Below are 19,487 nucleotides of genomic sequence, written 5' to 3'. Positions count from 1 at the left end.
CTCAGGTTTTTACAGATAATATCCTCCAAGTGTTCTTCACTTTGTTCCAACTGTTCCTCAGTGGTCCATCCCAATCCTCAAGATGACAACCACATGTATGACTGGCCTGGCAAAACAAGGAACTCATGATGGAGCTCCAATGCAAAAAGACTGTATGTATGAGGTGTAAGCAGGGACAAGGTGATCAAGGAGGAATTTAGAAACACCAAATGGGCATGTAAGGATGGTGTCAGGTTAAACAAAGTTCAATGGGAGTTAAGACTTGCATGGAATGTCAAGGGTGGTACAAGCAGCTTCTACACTAGAATAGTCATAAAAGGTCAAACAGGGAAAGCCTGTTCATGAATTGGGCAGGTGATCTAGTGCCAGCAGACACAGATGACACTGAGGGACTCAATACCTCCTTTGTTTCAGTCTTCACCAACAAGGTCTCAAAGGCATCTGGTATTTACCAAAGGGGTTCAAGAACTACCAGCAGTAGATGTGGCCTGAGTCAGGGATTACTTGCAAGATCCCAACTTATATGAATCCATGGGATGACACAAGGTACATCCATGAACACCAAGATATTGGGCCACTCTTAATCTTTGAAAAATCACAGAGATGAAGGAAGGTCCTCAGTAACTGCAGAAAAACAAATGTGAAAACTACAGGCCAGTGAATCTCACTTAATCTCCTGGGAAAGTCATGGAGTTAGTCTTCTTGGAACTCACCTTTCTGGACATACGGAGGACAAGGTGACTGAGAACAGTCAGCATGGATTTGCCAAGGTTAAATCATTCCTGACCGGCCCAGTTGCCTTCTATAATAAAATTACTATTTTTAATAATGAGGGGAGAGCAGAGGATGCAATTTATCTGAAGGCTTTCAATGCTGTATCACTGCAAGTTAGAATGTTACCATCTGTCTCTTTAGGTGGACAAGCAGATGGGCAAAAAGCCGTTTGGATGATCAAGGCCAGAGTAAATGTTTAATGGATCTTACTCCACAATTAGGCCAGTAACGCGTGGAATATCACAAGGGTTGATCCTGAGACCTGGCCAGTTTAACACCTTAATCAATGACCAAGAGAGGCTACAGAGTGCAATCTGAAGAGTTTGCACCAAAGACAGCACCAAATTCAGAGAAACAGTGATAAGCTTTAGGACAAGACTGCCATCCAGAGGAATCCAGATAGACTGGGGGAAAGGGCCAAAAGCAACCTCAGAAAATCAAGTGTTCACATGCAAAGTCCTGGACCTGGAAAGGAACCACCTCATGCAACAGTACAGTCTGGTTTTAATTACAAAGGAACGGAAGTCACCCACCTTTTAATGATAAATTCAGCACAAATTGTGAACAAACTTTCCAAGCTTAGTTGCATTTAAATTGTATGGAATACAGTCCAAGCTAATATATAACAGGACTGAATGCACTTTTTCTTTTCATACCATTCTACATTTAAAACAGAAGTTTCCATTAAGAGATTACACCATCCTTAGCCTACTTCTGGAAAGGTTTTTTGTGTTTACCCCTTACCTTTATATGCAGTAACTGGGTGCTCAGCTCTGTGGCAGTGGGTATCTTCTGTTGCTGTTGGCTCCAATATTCCTAATACCCCAAGTCCTACCAACAGCAGTGCAAGGAGGCAGCTTCCTTTCATGGTGGTCATGCTCTCCTCCCCAGCAGTCACTTCTTTTAACTTCTTGCATTCATGTGGGAAAAGCACCTGGAGAATTCAAAGAAATTTACTCAAGCACAAGAGCAAACCACAGAAAAAAAATAAACAACTCTTGATGTTTAAAACAAAACATTACTTTCTGTCTGCGTATTATTTGACTCCTCAAAACTACATTAGCAGCTACTCCTCTATAATTACTGCATAAACTTATAATCAGTTACACAATTTAGGAATATTGACTTATTTTATCATCCAGCAGGATTAAAACCCAGTTCTTCATTCCCTCACTCTTCTATTTTACAGTTTCATTTTGTAATGTGTGTGGGAAAAATAACATTCTGCAATATTTTTTTATTTTTTTTTTTAGATACAGAAAACTTATCTAAATGTATGTTCCACATTCACTTGAATCCACTGGCTTTGGCTTTCTCACAAAGGAAAGTATGCTTTGATTCCTTGCAAGTATAAGGTAGGAAAGGAGTTGCTCCTTCACGTTACTGATCATATTGGCAGAACAACAGCCCTAGAGAGTTTATGCCTATCCATAGAGTATGTATAGAACAGCACAGAAAGCAGTAGGACAAGGTTCACCTCAATGCTCTGACTACATACTTTTGCTTTACAGGAGGGAAGGTCACTGGTTCTGACACTGGCTTAATCCCTGTTTGCCAAGTGAGATTACAATGCTGTGCACTGCAGATGCTTGTGCTAAAACCCCTTTCTACTAACATCTAGACATCAAACAACAATGTAATAGTTTTCATTCAGTACCAGAATAAAGCTGAAGTTTCAACTGCTTGACTTTTTTAAACATCCAATAACCAGACCCTTATTTTATATTCACTGTGTCAATACCGTTTTAGATCCAATCCAATTCCTTTAGCTTTATCATAACAAACATTCCAAGTAGTAACAGCCTCAAAAACTTTTGCCACTGGCAGCTCTACTGAGTTCCACAAGCTTCTTTGTTGATAGCACACAGTTATGAGACACCACTGCTTTTCAGGGGAGGAAGACTGGAGATTTGAGACAACTCCATAACGGCAGACGTGCCATTCTGCTAATTAATGGAGCAATTCAGGAAACAATAATCAGCAACATTGACTTGTAATACATTTCATCTCATTGAATTGCAGTATGCTGTTTAATAAGGTGGAAACTTTCTATTTTTGTAAAATAAACATCCTAAACACACAAAATAAAGGGCTGTTAATTAAAAGATACTTCACAGTAAAACCAGTGTATTTGAAAAGTTACACTTAGGAAGCAGAATGGGTAGTGAACATTGCTCCCTAACACAGCTGTAGCACCACCTTTCATAAGATGAACTTCTCTTATCACTTTATTTTGCTGCCTTTAGAAGCCTTCCAGATAAGAACTGGACACACCTAATCCTCATTAATTTAAACTAAAATTAATAAACCAAAGACATAACATATCTGAGAGAAACATAAAGTGAATAGTCAATTTTAGATTTTCTGCTAAATATGCTTACGTTTTAGAAAATAAAAGGGGAGGAGAGATTCCTTATGGCTCACAGCAGGCAGTATCTGCTCATAGAAACTCTCTGCACTTAAGTACATAGGAGCATAAAGTGCTTGTTCAAAGGTTTGGATATTTCATTTGTGGCAAGGGTGACATTTCAAGCACTGTGCACTATTCTTGCCCAAAGTCAACCAGTTTATGTGATTTATATCATAAGTTAATGGATATTACTAACTTTAAGTCATACAACTATATCAGTAACTGCTAGTTCTAATTCAAGTTTCGCTAGGATTATGGATGTGTGTTTGGAAGCAAAATGAAGGAAAGAGCACATCACAGATTCTCAAAAGCTGTATTTCTTGCACAGTACAGCAGCAGGTATCCCAACACCTAGGAATATGGTATTTTCACATTAAACAAACAAAAACTTTATTTATTTTATTTTTTAAAGTGTCAAAAATACCTATAAACTCATGAGTATAATGGACAGAAATTAAAAATAAATAAAATTAAATATTATTACTGGAAGCTCAGCCTTCTCTGTCTCCCTGGATGTAAACGAAGATCTATCGGCTTTATGTAACCAGGCTGCTATATCCCAGCTAAGTGTCAAAAAACAGCTCTACCCAGGACACAACAGAAAGAATCTTGTTTCTCCAGAAAGGCAAGGACCAGTACTCTTTATCCAGATATTAAATATGTACATTGTTATGGATACCACGGTGTCCATTACAAAAAGGATACTGATTTTCAAAGGTCTAATCCTGCTATTAGCAAGGACTAAGATTTAAATGTTGACAGGTCTGATGTCTTTTATCCCTGTAAGTATCAAGAGGATTTCTCCCCACTCATCCCATGTATAAGAGAAGCAAAGATTCTTTCATAACAATACCCTTCCTCAGTCTCTAAATCCAAACAGCACCCTCTGGAAAGACAGGCTGCTTACATGACAGTTGGTCTCTGACACATGTATAATCATGCTGTGGGAGAAATTTGGGCATAAATAATTCTTTTCTTACCTAGCTGAACTCCTCCTCTCACTATATACATTTCACATGGTAAAAATGGAGGCAGGAAACACTTCTTTCTCTCAATCAGAATTATCTAAAGACAAGATTAGACTTTGAAGGAGAGACAAAGAAGGATGTGAATGCACTTCTGACAGAACGTTTTCAGAGAAAAACAGTAAGAGTTTAAGTTTCTCTCTACCTTGATGTCCACCTTTTAAAAGTAACATGCTATTTTATTCTTTTAAATGTATTTATTATTTTAGATTCATTAACTTAAATGTATAAAATATATGGTGGGAAACTGCAAGTAGACACTTACTTGCAATTACTCAGAGGAAAGTCTTCAAAAACCCGTATCAGACAAGACAACAGTGAATTAAGGCAGCAGAGACAGACCTCATCTCAAGTTCTCACATGAAAAAAGGACAAACTTTAAGTCAGCTGAGCAACAAGAGGAGGAACAAGAACTCACTATACACCTCACTACACTACAGCATGCTCAGAAGGAGAAAGAAAACAGTCTGGACCCTAACACACTCTTAAAAGTAAAGAACAAACAAACAACAACAGCAACTGCAACAAAAAAACCCACCCCCAAAAAACCCTAACAAAAAAAACTCCACACAACCAAACCCAAAGCCCACTTACCCCCAACCCTTAAAAACCACAACAAACAAAACACACACCTTCAACATGTACCCATAGTATGAACAGATGAACAGACACCTTAAAAAAGCCTTCAAAACCAAATAATTTCCCACAGAATTTGCAGGGCTTAGCTTGCTCCCTCCTGCACATCCTTGAGTAAGGACTGCTGCACAAGTTCCATCTCTACCTGAGATACCAGCTGAAAGAGGCAGCACCTGAACTCTGTACCCACACAGCTCTGAAACATTAAAACTGAGAGAAGTTTTGAAGGAGGCAAAGAAGACCTTCCTGAAATAGGTCCTTCTCCTTACTGAAAGTGCAACTATTGTGCAAGAAAATGACAGCCCAGAGCATAAGACACAAAAGCCAAGAGAACCCTAAACGTGAAAAGTTCAGGCTAGCTTCCCTGATTTCTGTAATATTTCCATATGCAAATATCTCTCAACAATTCCATATAATGGTCAAATCGAAACTCTTCAAAACATATCTGTAATAGTGACACTGACCATCATTTTAACTATTTCCATTCATCTGGGAACCAGCACATTGACCTATATTATTTTTATAGTTTTACCAGCACGGATCTTTAATTGGGCTTCTGACAAACTGCATTTTACAAGTCTGTAAAACAACATGAGGATTTAAGAAGAAAAAAAAAAAAAATTACAAAAAAAAGCAGTGTCATAAAATTATCCTCATTGCTACAGGGCAAAACTGTGAACAGCAAAACATGCAAGGCATCTAACTGCTCCCGCTAGTTTGAAGAAGATTCAGTTAGAGATTATTCCCTCCAGGCACTGAAGTCATATATTTAAAAGTAAATAATCAGGATGTCAGTATTTCTAGATCAGCTAAAATAGATGGTGTTGGAAGTACAATTTACCTCCAAATTATAAACATTTTCTGTTGTTTGATTAAAATAAGCTCCTGTATAAAAAAAGAGAGCTGCCACACTAACTGCAGCTGTCCAGAAGCAAAGAAGGTTTCAATTATCATTGATGATTCTTTAAGTGTCAGCTTAACTGCACTTCCAGCGAATGATGAAGTGAACTTATGTCAATACAAGCATACAAAGAGCAGATTTTGTCATGCTTAGAAGATACCAGTTTCAGGACTGGTTCTTGGTTCATGTATCCACAAGCAGGTCTGGAGTTTCTTTACATGGATACCAGTGTCTAATCTCACAGATGCTGCTCATGTAATTTGCTGTGGGAGACTCATGCCACTTCCTCTGGATGATTTGCCCCAGTTCTTGCTTTGCAGAACACTAAGAGTTTGATAAAAATTTACTCATGCTAACTAAGTACTCCAGATAACACCTACCTTTGTACCCAAACATGAACTTGAAAAAAACTACCTGTCTAATACAGAAACAGACAATACATTTTATGGGTTCATTAGAAAAGAATTATGAGTCCAATGAAATATTGCCATATTTCTTATATACACACTTTAAAATACTAATAATTGTTTCATCTTTGGTCATGCCAATTTTATTAAAAGTACCTAGTTTTTCTTCTGGACTGCTAATGACACCTTTTTACAATTTATTAAAAGAATATAACATTTGTTTGCTGCTGCAAGTAATAAGCAGGCAGGGGAAACTGTTGTTTCCTCTTTAACAACAAAGCCCACATTGTTGTGTATTCCTAGCAAGCACATGGACAAATTGGGAAAAAGGATATCAGCAGTCATACTGCCATATGATCATAAAACTGGAATACATTAACATCTCTACAGTGTAGCTCAGTGCCTTTTTCTGGAACAGCTCTTTATTTTTTAAAGCTAAACTCCTCTAATTCATACAAATCACATGAGAGAAAATTGATAGAGAAAGGAACACGTAAAAAAGGCCCTGTCATCACACCTACCAAAAAAATCTAGCTAAATTCTCTGGCAATGTGTATGCTCTCCAATTCTCAGTCCTGGCAATACCACTAGTGACAAGCCCTGCAGCCCAGAAGGAAGAAGAGATGGAGGTGGTGCATCAAGAGTGCTACATCAGTCTCAATGTACAGTCCTCCCCTCTCCCCTCTCCTCTATTAGTGAAAAATCCTAGAATCAAAGAATCATAGAACAGTTTGGGCTGGAAGGGGCTTAAAGATCATCAAGTTCCAACCTACCTGCATTGGCAGGGACACCTCCCACTAGACCAGGTTGCTCAAAACCACATCCAGTCTGACCCTGAACACTTCCAGGGAGGGGGCATCCACAACTTCCCTGAGCAACCTGTTCCAGTGACTCATTACCCTCACACAAAAGAATTTCTTCCTAATGCCTAACCTAATTCTCCCTCCAGTTTAAATCCACTACCCCTTGTACTATCACAACACACCCTTGTAAACAGTCCCTCCCCAGCTTTCCTGTAGGCCCTGTTAAGTACTAGAAGACTGCTATAAGGTCTCCGTGGAGTCTTCTTTTCTCCAGACTGAATAGGCGCAACTCTTTCAACCTGTTTTCAAAGGAGAAGTGCTTCAGCTCTCTGATCATCTTTGTGGCCCTCCTCCAGACTCACTCCAGTAGCTCCACGTCCTTCTTGTGTTTGGGGCTCCAGACCTGGACACAGTACTCCAGGTGGGGTCTCAAAACTCATTTAAATATTGTTTCAAAAAAACCCAACCAGATATTTTTATTACAGCAATTAATTCTCTTCTGTCAAATGCTCAAGATATAGCTCTTTAAAATATAATTACTTTGAAATACGTTCCTTACTCAGTATAGCTGTAGAAAAACAATTTGTATATCACCCAGATACACAATTAGATTAGAGCAATAACTCAAAGATGACCTCATTAAACATCAAGATAAGACTGTAGAGCTTCAGCAGTGAAATAATCCATTCGCACACTCTCGTGTCTCCTCACCGGACCCAGCAATGCAGACTGTTTGCTATGCAGCAGAGTACCATATTCCAATTTGTATTCTCATAAAGTGAGAGTCAGCTTCAATTAACAAACTGATTACCGAGTTCCTTCAACTTTTTTTAATATTGCCGTTCGCTTCTGCAGTGGCATGAATTCTAAGATCTGCAAGAGGCAGTCACCCATCAGCTGTCATAGACTAACACAGCCAGAAATCAACTCTTAAATTCATAGTGACATTCTGCCAGAAGTCTGCTAATATCTGTAGCTGATGGTGACAACTCATAAAAGAAGAATCTGTCATCAAAGCTAGTTCTCCAGAGCTGCTCAAAGAGCTGTGTTACTTCTGATTTCTGCAAAGGAAGTGCTTGATTTAAGAATAGTGACCTGAGTGAAGCAACAAGTTTGTAATAATGCCTCAGATCTCATTTATCACATCCTGGGCATGTCTGCCTCATCAGTGGGGCACAGCACCAGTAGACCACAGCGTCTTCATGCAAGCACTAGCCAATCCAGCAGGCTGGCACAGAAGGGCACCACAAGCAGTTCAGAGGTAAAAATAAAGGTAGTCAAATCAATGCTGCCTACGTCCAAGTTCCAGCACAATCTCAGTTTATTTTTTCAGATATCTTTTTCTTTTAGCTATGCCTTAGCTTCTCAGCCTTTTTGGTATCCTCCCAAGCCCCAGACACCCACCTCTAGTTTTCTTCTTCTCACAGCTAGTTTCCTCATCCAGTCATCCACAGCACCCTCCACCATGCATTGCTTAGGCATCCACCAAACTGTGACCCTCAGTCTGGCCATCAGAAGTCAGTCTGAGGCAGAGGAAGGAAGGATTCTCCTCCTCAAACAGACTATAAAGCCAGCATAGTTTTTCCTTTACGAAATAACTTTAATGGAAAAACAAAATGGTAATTATTGTTGGCAAATAAAGATTATAAAAGTGGAGAATCTTGCAAAGAAAATCAGAGGAAGTTTAACAGCCAAATGACAGGTATGAAGAGAGAGCAAACAAGTCAGGAAAGGGCAGAAGTGTCAGCTAGTGCAGGAAAAGAAAACCGAGAGGGAGGAAGTTCAGCAATTCAGGGATCTACACACATCCCTGCATTTTATCTTCTCCTTTCTCTCTACACCAAACTTGTCTGTTCCTTTTCCGGTTGGTACTATTGGCAAACCAAACAACTTTTCTTAGGGCCCAAAAGATGGTCAACAACATCAGCATGGCACACAACACAAGCTGTTCTGTAGTAAAAATATACTTTAAGGTGTTGCAGTAGCACTTCAGTAGACGGATCTTTACCACAGGATCCTGTTGGTTATAAAAAATTGCATAGCTTCAAACTGGCACTGGGCAGATTCCCAGAAAAAAGAATCTACTGATGGCTACGAAATACCTAGACACCCCCATTTTGCAGTGTGAAATTCAGAAATTTCCTGAATCTGATACTGCAACAATATTTAGGAAAAGTGTCACTAACTGCTTGCTGGGATCTTACCATCTTCCCCGAGACACGTGCTGTTTGCTTCTGACAGAGACCAGATGCTGGGCTAGATGCACCTCTGACCAAGCACAGCCATTCATTTCCCTTTTCTGCAAAGATGTGAGCTCTGTACTGCATGACATTCATAGGTTGTATTTTATTCACTCGTATCTCTATACAGTGCATAAAAGTCTACATTTACAACTCGTTCATAAAGCCTAGTGAAAAGTGAACATTCAACCTATGCAACAGAGCAGCCGAAGACAATGGACTGAGATAACCACAGGAAAAAAATTAGCTGAGAAGAGGGAAGTTTAATTTTCTGAGAAGAGAATGAAGATGAAGGACAGGGTTGGGTGAAAAATGTGTGTAAAATCTTGACAATATATAAAAAATAGTTTTGAGTGAAGGCAAGGTTAATGGAAGCAGGTAAAAAAGAGGTAATATGAAAGTAATGCAAGTTTAGCTGTAGAATTCTATATAAACTGGGAAGAGGCAACAGAGAGATTTAAGTCATACATGTTGAATAATTAAGAGAGAAGATCATTAGATCGCAGATTATCACTGTAGCCATCTGGACATACTTTTTTATACTTGTAAATTGTACAGAAAAACATGCCAAAATTTGTACATGCATGTAAGAGGAATCAGAAGGAAGACAGTAATAAAGCAAATTCAAATAGCTGGGTTAAAAAAACAAAAAAATTAAACTGAAAACTCTTCACTGCCATTTCGAACATCAAAAAAGTACTTGATAGTCCTTGGGATTTAGCAAAAGACTTAATACATTTTTAAATGTGAATCACCAATCTAAAGGACAAAATTGTACTCCTAAAACAAAACTTTCGGGGGATATTCTGCATATTAATAGTAGGCAAACTTCCAAAATAAAGATTATATTTAAGTAGTTACTACTTGAAAGAACTGTTGGATGAGCTCCAAACTACCATGAAATGACTATTGTGACAGCCTGCCTCAGTTAAATAATACAGGCAAATTTATCCTTCCCATGGTGAGTTCAGGCCTGCAGTTCTTTAGTACAGTTTTAAATGGCAGTAGTTATTAAACACATTTCAGCAAATACATGGTGGCAACAGCTTTGACAATTGAGACACAGTGGAGGAGAATACACTTTTGTATGTCAAATCCACTCACCCCCACGCCCCACTTGCAAATGCATTTCAGACTTCCACCTCCTCTCAACTCCTAGCCAATTACCAGCTTTTGATTTTTTCTTGCCATCAATAACCAACATAGTCTCTCTTTACAGCAACAGTATAAATGACAGCAAGGTTTAGCAGACTGATATGAAGGAAAGGGAGAGGTGAGGTCACTCAGAGCTCCTGTCCCACATCAACACTATGGCACACTTCTCCTCCCCATCTCTCTATACTTAGCTTTTCTATCAAGGTAAGCACTCAGAACACCTACTCATGGATTCCTCATTCAGTTCTTGGATAAGCAACAGAGAGAGTAACCTACAGAGGACACTTAGACTAATAGAACTATCCAATGTCTCTGCACTGATTCTACAAAACACCTAGGGTAAGTAGGCTACTATCTACTATGTCAAACCTTTCAGAGAGTTAATCTACCTTTTGTTAGCTTTTCACTAAATCCTGAATCCAGGTAGAGATATTTTACACCTTCTGTGAAAGATCAAGCTAATAAATCCTTTCCTAAAGTAAACCAGGTATAATTTAAAATAATGGAAGGCACAAATACTTTCAAAGACCATTCTACACCTAAAATATCTGATCTCAGAATCCTCAAAAACAAAAGGTCAAGTTCAACATTTACACAATGCTTATACTTCAAGTCTCATTAATTCATATATGAAGGTTTCACACATATGAGGAATATCCCTTCACATGTTTGAACCTTCTGTCAATACAAACTTTCTTAACTTTCATTAGATCCTAATATACGGCATGACAGAAAAAAAATAATCATTCTAAAGACAATAAAACACAGCTGTATTTTCTTCCTCCAACGTCATTGTTACAAATTTAAGTTCTACTTTTAAGCCAGTTTGAAAGTAGCAAAACTTCACGCAACAGAAATCATACATTATCTGGTGGAACGCACCCACTGAAGCTGTCAAACCATGAATAAGGAGATGTCAAATAACCTCAGGTTAAATGAAGAATGGCTTGTGACATATTTCTTTCAATATACAAAAGACTCTTGTGGGTTTCCTTCAGAATGTAAACTGTGCTGCTCTGTGCAGTTGTCTCAAAAATTAAGCATACTCTGTTTTTTCCAGGTCTGAAATATCCTCTTAAAAAGTTATTTTACCTTAATTATATTTCCATGTTTTATCTAATTGTTAATGATGATCGTCTTTTTAATGATTTCCAGTTAAGAGCTTTCAGGAAAAATCTATTCTGTTAGGTTATTTCACAAACTAACAATGTTGTGAAAATCCAATTTGTTTGGTGACATCTTTCCCAATGGCTTCTCAGTGGCTGACAGTTTCCATCAGTCGAAGACTAAATTACATGAAATGTCACTAATGTCTCCATCACATCCAAAATCACTTCAGACTTCGATAGCTTTGTAGCCATCATTTTTCATTTATCACCTTGGAATCCTACAAGCATACAGTATGTATGCACTGATAGCATATGTTGGAACAGATCTTAGACTCCTCCTTTTGAGGAATCGAAGATTCAGAGACTGAATGTGTTGAAGTCACCTTGAGCTTTTAAATAATGCAGGATGGTTACGTCTTACATTAAATGTTTCTAAAAATAAAGGCACTGTTTCAGCTTGCTTAGGCTGTTTTGTTTGCATACAAATTTTCTAGTAACCCCACAGGTGCTTAAAGGGAAACATCCTGACCATTCCTACATTTTATGCCACACAGTGAATTCTCTGATGTCACAGCAATAGCCTGTGGAAAACCTCCCTTGCCCTCTGCACCAGCTCTGCAGCACACCGTCAGGCAACATTGGATGACCTGCAGTCAGAATATCCTTAGCTGGTATTACCTGAGACCACCAGGAACTATACCCAAAAGCCATATAGGATGGCCTGCATCCCTTTTTGCAGTCCTTTCTGTACATCTTCATACCCTTACATATCACATTGTTCAGAAACCTAAACGCGCACATGGCATGGGGGGGATTTCCTTTCCTGGGATGAATGAATAACTGCAGCATCAACTCACTGACACACTCCAGTTGAATGCCATACACTTTGCTGGTAGCATCAGACACCCACTTAAGCAACAGCCCATAGCAACAAGCAAAGGCGTTCCCCCAGGTAGATCAGTATAGCCTACACTTCACTTTGCTGGCCTGTCCCTTCATCTTCTCCCAGGGTCTATGACCCTGTTCCGACATCACACACTGAGAAAAGACACTAGCTCCCAAGCAATCTAGATCTTTGTAGCCGTCAGTTGTCTCAAAGCTTTGTCCAGTATCAGCTAAAAATAGTATGCTTCAACACCCAGATTCATGTGGCTCACCATGATTGGCATAATTTTCTCCCTCAAGTCATCCCCTGTCTCAAAAGGAAAGCAGCCACCAGATGCACTTTTAAGACCACTACAGCTGCTGTATATAAGAAGGATAAAGCCTGAGAAAAACTGTGCTCATCAGAGCATGCAGCATCTGGTATCCCACACAAGTCCATTATGCCCTAAGGAAGGGTGGAGCTCAGAGTAAGGGAATACAAGAGCCCCGCTGCAAATCAAGACATACTGGCACATCTGCCCTCAGCTTTTCAGTCACTGTTGACTTCAGTGCCTCTCTTGTCTGAAGCAACCAAAACCCTCTTTGATCAGCAGGAGAGGGTATTCATTTAAACATACAAAAAACAGTAAAACACTAACTTTCCAGTATTTGTTCTTGTTTCTTTTCTCAGCCTGCCAGTGGTACAAAGTATGCTCTTACTTCCTACAAACTCCCCTCCTTCTGTTCTCCCATAACCCCCTTGCAACCAAATGCCTTTTCCTTTATTTAACAAATTTCTGCTGTGATGTCATTTCCATATGACTACAGAAGACATGCTATTCCAGAAACAGACTCAAAGCATAACACTCTTGAATGAATACCAAGGAAAATGGCCATTAAAAAAACCAAACAAACAACAACAACAAAAACCCCTAAAACAACAAAAAAACCAACCAACCAAACAAAACCACAACACACAAAATGGCCTATGTCAGTAACACAAGGAAAAACACAAGTACAATAAAATGTCTTACAAATAAAAGTCCAACTAATACATGCCCTTTGGCTGCTGGAGTGGTGTCAAAAAATGATTATGTCAGAGACGCAAGGATGCAAGGTCTTTACACTGGTAGCCTCGTGTAATAATGAAATGCAGAACTTGCAGCTAAAAAGGGGTAAAAAAGAACCACAGAATCACAGAATCTTAAGGGTTGGAACGGACGTCGAAAGATCATCTAGTCCAACCCCAAAAGAAAAAGAGACTGGACACAAAAAAAGACCAAACAAAACAAGAAATTTGCTGATATTTTATGCATCTGTCCAAAGAAAAAAATGGCAATTTATGTCAGCATCAGGAAATGCATCACTTGAGAAGACAAATTTAAAACGTGAATGATCTTCAACTTACCAAAAAGGACTAAGTTTTTTAGCAAGTTGTGCTTGCTATGCTCTAACTCAACATGCTTCACTCCAGAGAGAAGATGAAACTTGCAGGCTACTGAGCATTCCAAAAACAGTTTGATTGCAGCTACAGGTTCACTCCATTCTTTCATACCTGACCAGCTCTCTCCTCCATTACATACTGCTTCACCATGGTGTTGATGGGACAGTCACAGAGTGATCTAGTAGAAAATCTGCATTGCTCAAATCACCATGATGCATTCTGGGTTTTAAATAATTAACCTTTTTTTATATAAAAAGATAGCGTTTTATCATGTATTAGTTCAATCACCATAGCCCTTTCCATTTCTACAACTACTAATATAACTATTGACAAAGACATCTCTTTTATATGGGAAATCCAGTAGAAAGTTCATAGTTCTTTGCCTTTTAAAGACATAAACCTGTATTTATGCTGCAATAAAAACACCACATAGAAAGATATTGAAAACACAAATTGAAACATGATGTTCTCACTGTGCAAAGTCTTTACAAACCTCCAGCGCTCCGTAAATAATAAATAACTGAAGCAGAGGTCATCTCAGCAGGTTAATCATGAGTCGTACTGCCAAGATACACCGTCCATGGAAAAACAGGATTTCAGTTTCCAGGGCTGTCCATCTTGCATGTTTTTCAGCACTGGATTCCACCATTATTTTATAAAAATGCAGCCTGAAGCTGAGTGAAAAATAATTCAAACTGCTTGCAGTGGTGCTGCAGAAAGGGCTTCCAGAGCAAACAGATTCTACACACTACATTAAGGCACACACCACAAGTACAAAAATCTGTCACAGTGAAAAAAAAAAAATATATATTAAGACACCAAACTTGAATCAACAGTGATAGCTCAAAGAGTCTCAAAACAGTGCCCTTTTGTACAAATCATTTTGACAATTTCAGTGATCAAGAGAAAGCAACCACGAGACTTCAGGCAATTGAAAGATATTTGGAATTCTTGAAGAAATACTGCAAGAAGTGTGACCTGGGGGAGAGTACTTGTGCAAGTGGGTGGAAGATGAACCTCATTCCTAACTAGATTTTTAAGGGGAAAAAAAAAAGCTTTAGTTTCACACCAGGTGCTAGCTAAAGCCCTGCTTCTAGATGCCATTAATCTCAGAGATTTAACAACAGGCTCTAATGCAAAGAGTCTCCTTTTCTGTAGCAAGAAACAAAGGGTCTTCCCACTAGACACAACGACCTCATCCATCCCTCTCTGATCCTCCTTCATCCCATATGTAGAGTCAACTACAGCACAATTCATCACTTCAGTACAAAGCTGTTTTCAGCTCAGTGACCCAAAGTTAGGTTACATTAGAGGTCCAGAGCTTCTGAAAGAGTATGAAGCTCCTTCATACTTATTTCAATTAATAACTGACATCAATTCCACTCTGAAATTGCTATTTCTGCTTTAAAGCAATGCAGGCTTCTTTTAAAAAACAGCTACTACTACTTATGAGCCTTTCATTGTTACGCTTCATTAGTTAAAATTCCCCAAGCCTGGCATAAAGGGAAACCTTCCATCACCACATACACAGTGCTACATGGAAGAAACCAGAAGAGTTAAAAGGGCTACAAAGGAAGGATTGCCCTTCACAGGTGGATGAGCTCAAAGAATTAGTGGCTAGGGAAATAGCTGACCTAAGTAATACTTCTAATTGGTAATAACCTATGTGATATTCCTCTTCCTTTTTTTTCCTTGTAACTGCTCTTATTCTGCAATTCCCCTCCACTTATCTAAAATCACACCCTTGCATCCCCTCTTCCTGCAAGAAAAACTTTCCTCAGGACTCTGTACATCACTATTTGAAAAACTCCTATCATCTTCGTCTTTGCAAATTTTGGGCACATTACTAAGAAAACCTCTGAGTCTTCATTTCAGCTGCTTTAGTCTGTTTCTGCTACTGTTTTAACAAAATTCATTTTTACCAAGAGCAACTACCCTCTCTACTCTCATGAAAAACCATTGTTCTCCCCTCCTATGTTTTTTGATTCCAAGTCTCCTCAGAAAACTTTGCAGAGGACCTACAGATGCTGGTACAGGAAATTTTAACACTCTTTAATACTTGCCCAGATCCATCCATCTCAGGTCCATAAACCACTGACTGAAAAAATCCAAAACAGACACTGTTTCTTTGATTCTCAGTATCTGCTCCCCTCTAAGCTCCTAAAATCCTGTTAATTCTTAAAAACTTTCTTCAGTAGTTTCTCATCCTTGATTACCTTTTCCCATTAAATACCTCCAGTTCAATTTACCTGTTTTCCAGTAATCTTCTTCCCTGACCATCCCTCTTCTACTAGCCTTACCTGTTTGGCCATTTCAACTGCTATGCAGTCCTATCACTTTCAGCATTGCCACCTTGATCAACATAATACAACTCATAATATTTTGCCTCTCAAGCTAATTCACAAACACAAAGGTACTTCCAAGTCTTCTCACTCTCTTTGTACTCTCTCAAGGTTTTGACATCTCATCTTGTTTATCTCTCCCCACAAAGCTTATCCTCTACACTGAAATGGGTGTCACTAGGTCTTAAGTAGTGGGAAAAGATGTTTTGGGAATTCTGCTCTCTCTGACAGGCAGTACAGACTGTACAGGGAACAGAGTATGAAAAATAGTTAGACTTCTGGAGTAGGAACTGAGCTTGTAATGAAACAGCTTGAACACATTAAGATGAATTTAATTGTAATGTATCAAGTGTCAAAATAAGATAAAAAACATTTATCTTACAATGCAGGAAAAGTCTCCAAACTCAGGGTAAGAAATCAAATTACTTAACTGCTGAATATTTAAAAAAATTGTATTATCAACAGAGTTCTCTTCTGGGATCTCACTCAGCGACCTTGTTATTTATAAAATTAAGAACCACCTCAGTGGGCAGGGCAGGATGTTTAGCCCAAATGGAATGAACAAACTGCCTCACACTAAATATCCAGCCTGATCCACTATCCTGTCTCCAGTAGCAGCCAAGAGCAGGTGTCTAAAGGAATAGTAAAAACCAGAGCAGTCATACAGAAATATGCCGTTCCACTGCCCCCAAAAGACCACACAGCTTTCCACAATTTGCAGATCAGTAACTTCCTTACCTAGAGGTAGTACATTTGTTTGTCATCTCTTTTTTTTTTCCTCCTTTTTTTTTTTCCTGCCTTCTTTTGCAACTTTGTTCAGCAGCTCTCTATACCTATACAGCATGCACAGCATCTCATGACAAGGAATTCAGAACTGACATACTATGCAAAGAACAACTTCTTTTCCCAGCTTTAAAACTGCTCCCTGCCTGTTTCATCTGGTATCTCTTCTAATACAAAACTAAGGTGGCACTGAGTATCCATTTTCCATCCACACGCCTCACAGCCCTTATGATTTTATAGACTGCTAGCATTAGCATCTAGCCACCAGCTCCTTTGCAGTATGGAGACTCTAATCTAGCTAGTTGTACTTGCACAGAACCTTCTCCATGGATGGCTTCTGCATCATGCTGCCCTTCCTTCCTGCTGCCCTCCTCCGAACGCTGTCCAGCTCTACTCCACTTCTTCTAAGGAAACTAGAACTGCACACCATATTTAAGTCACAAACCTACCACAGATTTAGTGGCCTAATGATATTTTGACCTCTCTCCTTTCAGAGAAATCCTGATATAAATTTGCTTTTTGATGGCTCGTAAAGTATAGAGCAATTTTTTTTCATTAAATGACTGCTTCTAGTGCCAAGATCTAGGGCCAGCGCAAAATATTTTACCATTACTGACCTCAAATTTCATCCACCATTTCAATGGCCACTTAATTCTTTTGCAGTTTTTCAGTCTGCCCCCTTTTCTTTTACCATCTTTTGCCTTGAATAACTTAGTTTCAGAAACCAGCCTTGTCCCCAGCCATCTATGAACATGGAGATCCCCCTGGGCACTCACAGAGCTCTCTGTGGAAATCCACTGGTGATGGATTTTCCTTTTTTCTCTTGATGTTTTTTTTTTTCTTACTGTTTAACCAATTATTCCCACAGTTGGCAGTTCCCTCCCCCTTAACCTGTGCCTGTTTAGTTCCTTTAAGAGTTTTTTGAGAGGACTTTGAATAAGAAATAGCTTTGCAAAATTCAAGGAGAATGACAGAGACAGATCTAGTTCAACTGCATGCTCGTTACCTTCTTCAAAGGACACAGCAGTTTAGCAAGACTTGACTTTGAATCACAAAAATGCTGGCTGGAAGGGGTCTCTGGGAGTCATCCAGTCTGACCAACCACTAAAAGCCACAGTAGATCAGGTCAGCGGTAGCACTGTTCAACTAAGACTTGAAAGCCTTCACCAGGAGAGACTGCATTTCCTCTTCCCCCCAGGTAACTTCTTCTACCCCTGCACTAACCTCACAATAAAAAAGATTTTCCTACAATACCCAATCATCATATTTCAATCTTCAATCTGTGTATGTTAGCCTGTTACATGACTTGGCACTACTAAAAACACCAGCTCTGTCATCTTTGTAAACACCCTTCAATTAGCTGAAGGCTAATATTAATCTGTTTCTAAAACTCCTCTTCATCGAGCTACCCTTCACAGAAATCAATGCTTTCTCTTATGATTTTATCCAATGCCCTCCCTAAAACAGCTGTGATTTTTTTTTTTTTTCATTATGCCACTCAATTTAAAAAAAAGGTGTATTGGCTTCTAGGCTGCCAGATTCCACATGAATGCTTTCTAAAACATGGCATCAAATTAGACATCTTCAAGTTCCCAACTGCTGAGACACTTTAAAACAAGAAGCTGCATGCCACAGTCTGCAGCTGATCTGTTTCACTCTTCTGTTCCTTAAAAACCTTGGTAAGCTACATCTGGACCTGTTAAATTTGGAACATGCAATTTATTCCACAGTCTCTCCTACAAATGCTTCTGGATGAGAGGCAATCAATCTCCTTAGCTTCCCATAAGAAGGGTTCCAAAACAGGAACCACCCCACGCTTTTCAGTGGTGAGCACATACACACAGGAACTGTTTAGTTTTCTGCCATATCTTTATCTCAGCTCATTCATTACATAATATCATTATATACAGGCCCAACAAACTCAGCTGGCTTCCTGCTACTGGTGTGGTTGAAAAAAGCATGTATTAATTTTATGTTTAGCCTGATAGGGGTTATTTTGTCTTATTTCCCTCTTTGAATGCAACCACAACTTTAAGATGTCCTCTTGCTTTTAATAGTCTCTTCTACCTTGTCATTTAACTATACAGGCTTCCTTTCTCTAAGGTTTTTTTAGACTGATGGTAAGCATTTATGCAGAGCCTCCAAAACACTATCCTGAAATACTGTCTCTGCCACCTATAAACATGTTACTCTTACAGCTGCCCTTCCAGTTTTTAAAAAAAAAAAATCCCCATTTTTACACATTTCCCTTTTTGAAGCTGAGCAAATTTGAGAGAGGGGAAAACAGAATTGTAGGTTGTTTTTCTTGCATTCCTCCCATTTCCATTTTTTGCATTTCCTTAGCTCAGGAAGGAGAGAAAGGCAGAATACCTGTAATGGCCTACAAAGCCACCTCACAAGTCTTTTTCCAGACAACATCTTACAATCTCTCCATGACATCACTGTCTACCCAGTGAACAAAACAGTCTCTTACCTACCTTTTAGTCACCATCCCTCTGTAATCTTCTACTGCCTCTGTTTAGCGTTTGTGCAGAGCCTAGCACAATAGGGTCCTGGGTCTAGCTTGTAGAATCCTATGAGATGAGAAAACATAA

General features: G+C 39.0%; 1 protein-coding gene across 10 annotated transcripts in view; it reads right to left on the bottom strand.

Annotated features, from left to right (window-relative positions):
- Positions 1 to 19,487, bottom strand: part of SEMA5A (semaphorin 5A) — a 327,683-nt gene that overhangs the window by 229,283 nt on the left and 78,913 nt on the right. For 8 of the 10 annotated variants that reach the window (XM_051611951.1, XM_051611950.1, XM_051611954.1 and 5 more), the window contains exons 2-3: positions 19,371 to 19,466; positions 1,519 to 1,708 (exon numbers count right to left, since the gene is read on the bottom strand). In XM_051611951.1, the coding sequence (XP_051467911.1) occupies positions 1,519 to 1,651 (133 nt within the window). In that variant the 5' untranslated portion in view covers positions 1,652 to 1,708; positions 19,371 to 19,466. Of the gene's footprint in view, positions 1 to 1,518; positions 1,709 to 17,899; positions 17,920 to 19,366; positions 19,467 to 19,487 lie in introns of those variants that run through there. The other 2 variants (XM_051611957.1, XM_051611958.1) reach the window with 2 other exon arrangements.

This window comes from Apus apus, chromosome 2, assembly GCF_020740795.1.
Source record: "Apus apus isolate bApuApu2 chromosome 2, bApuApu2.pri.cur, whole genome shotgun sequence".
NCBI lineage: Eukaryota > Metazoa > Chordata > Aves > Apodiformes > Apodidae > Apus > Apus apus.
Note: the sequence above shows the minus strand (reverse complement) of the source record. Positions and strands in the feature narration are given on the sequence as shown.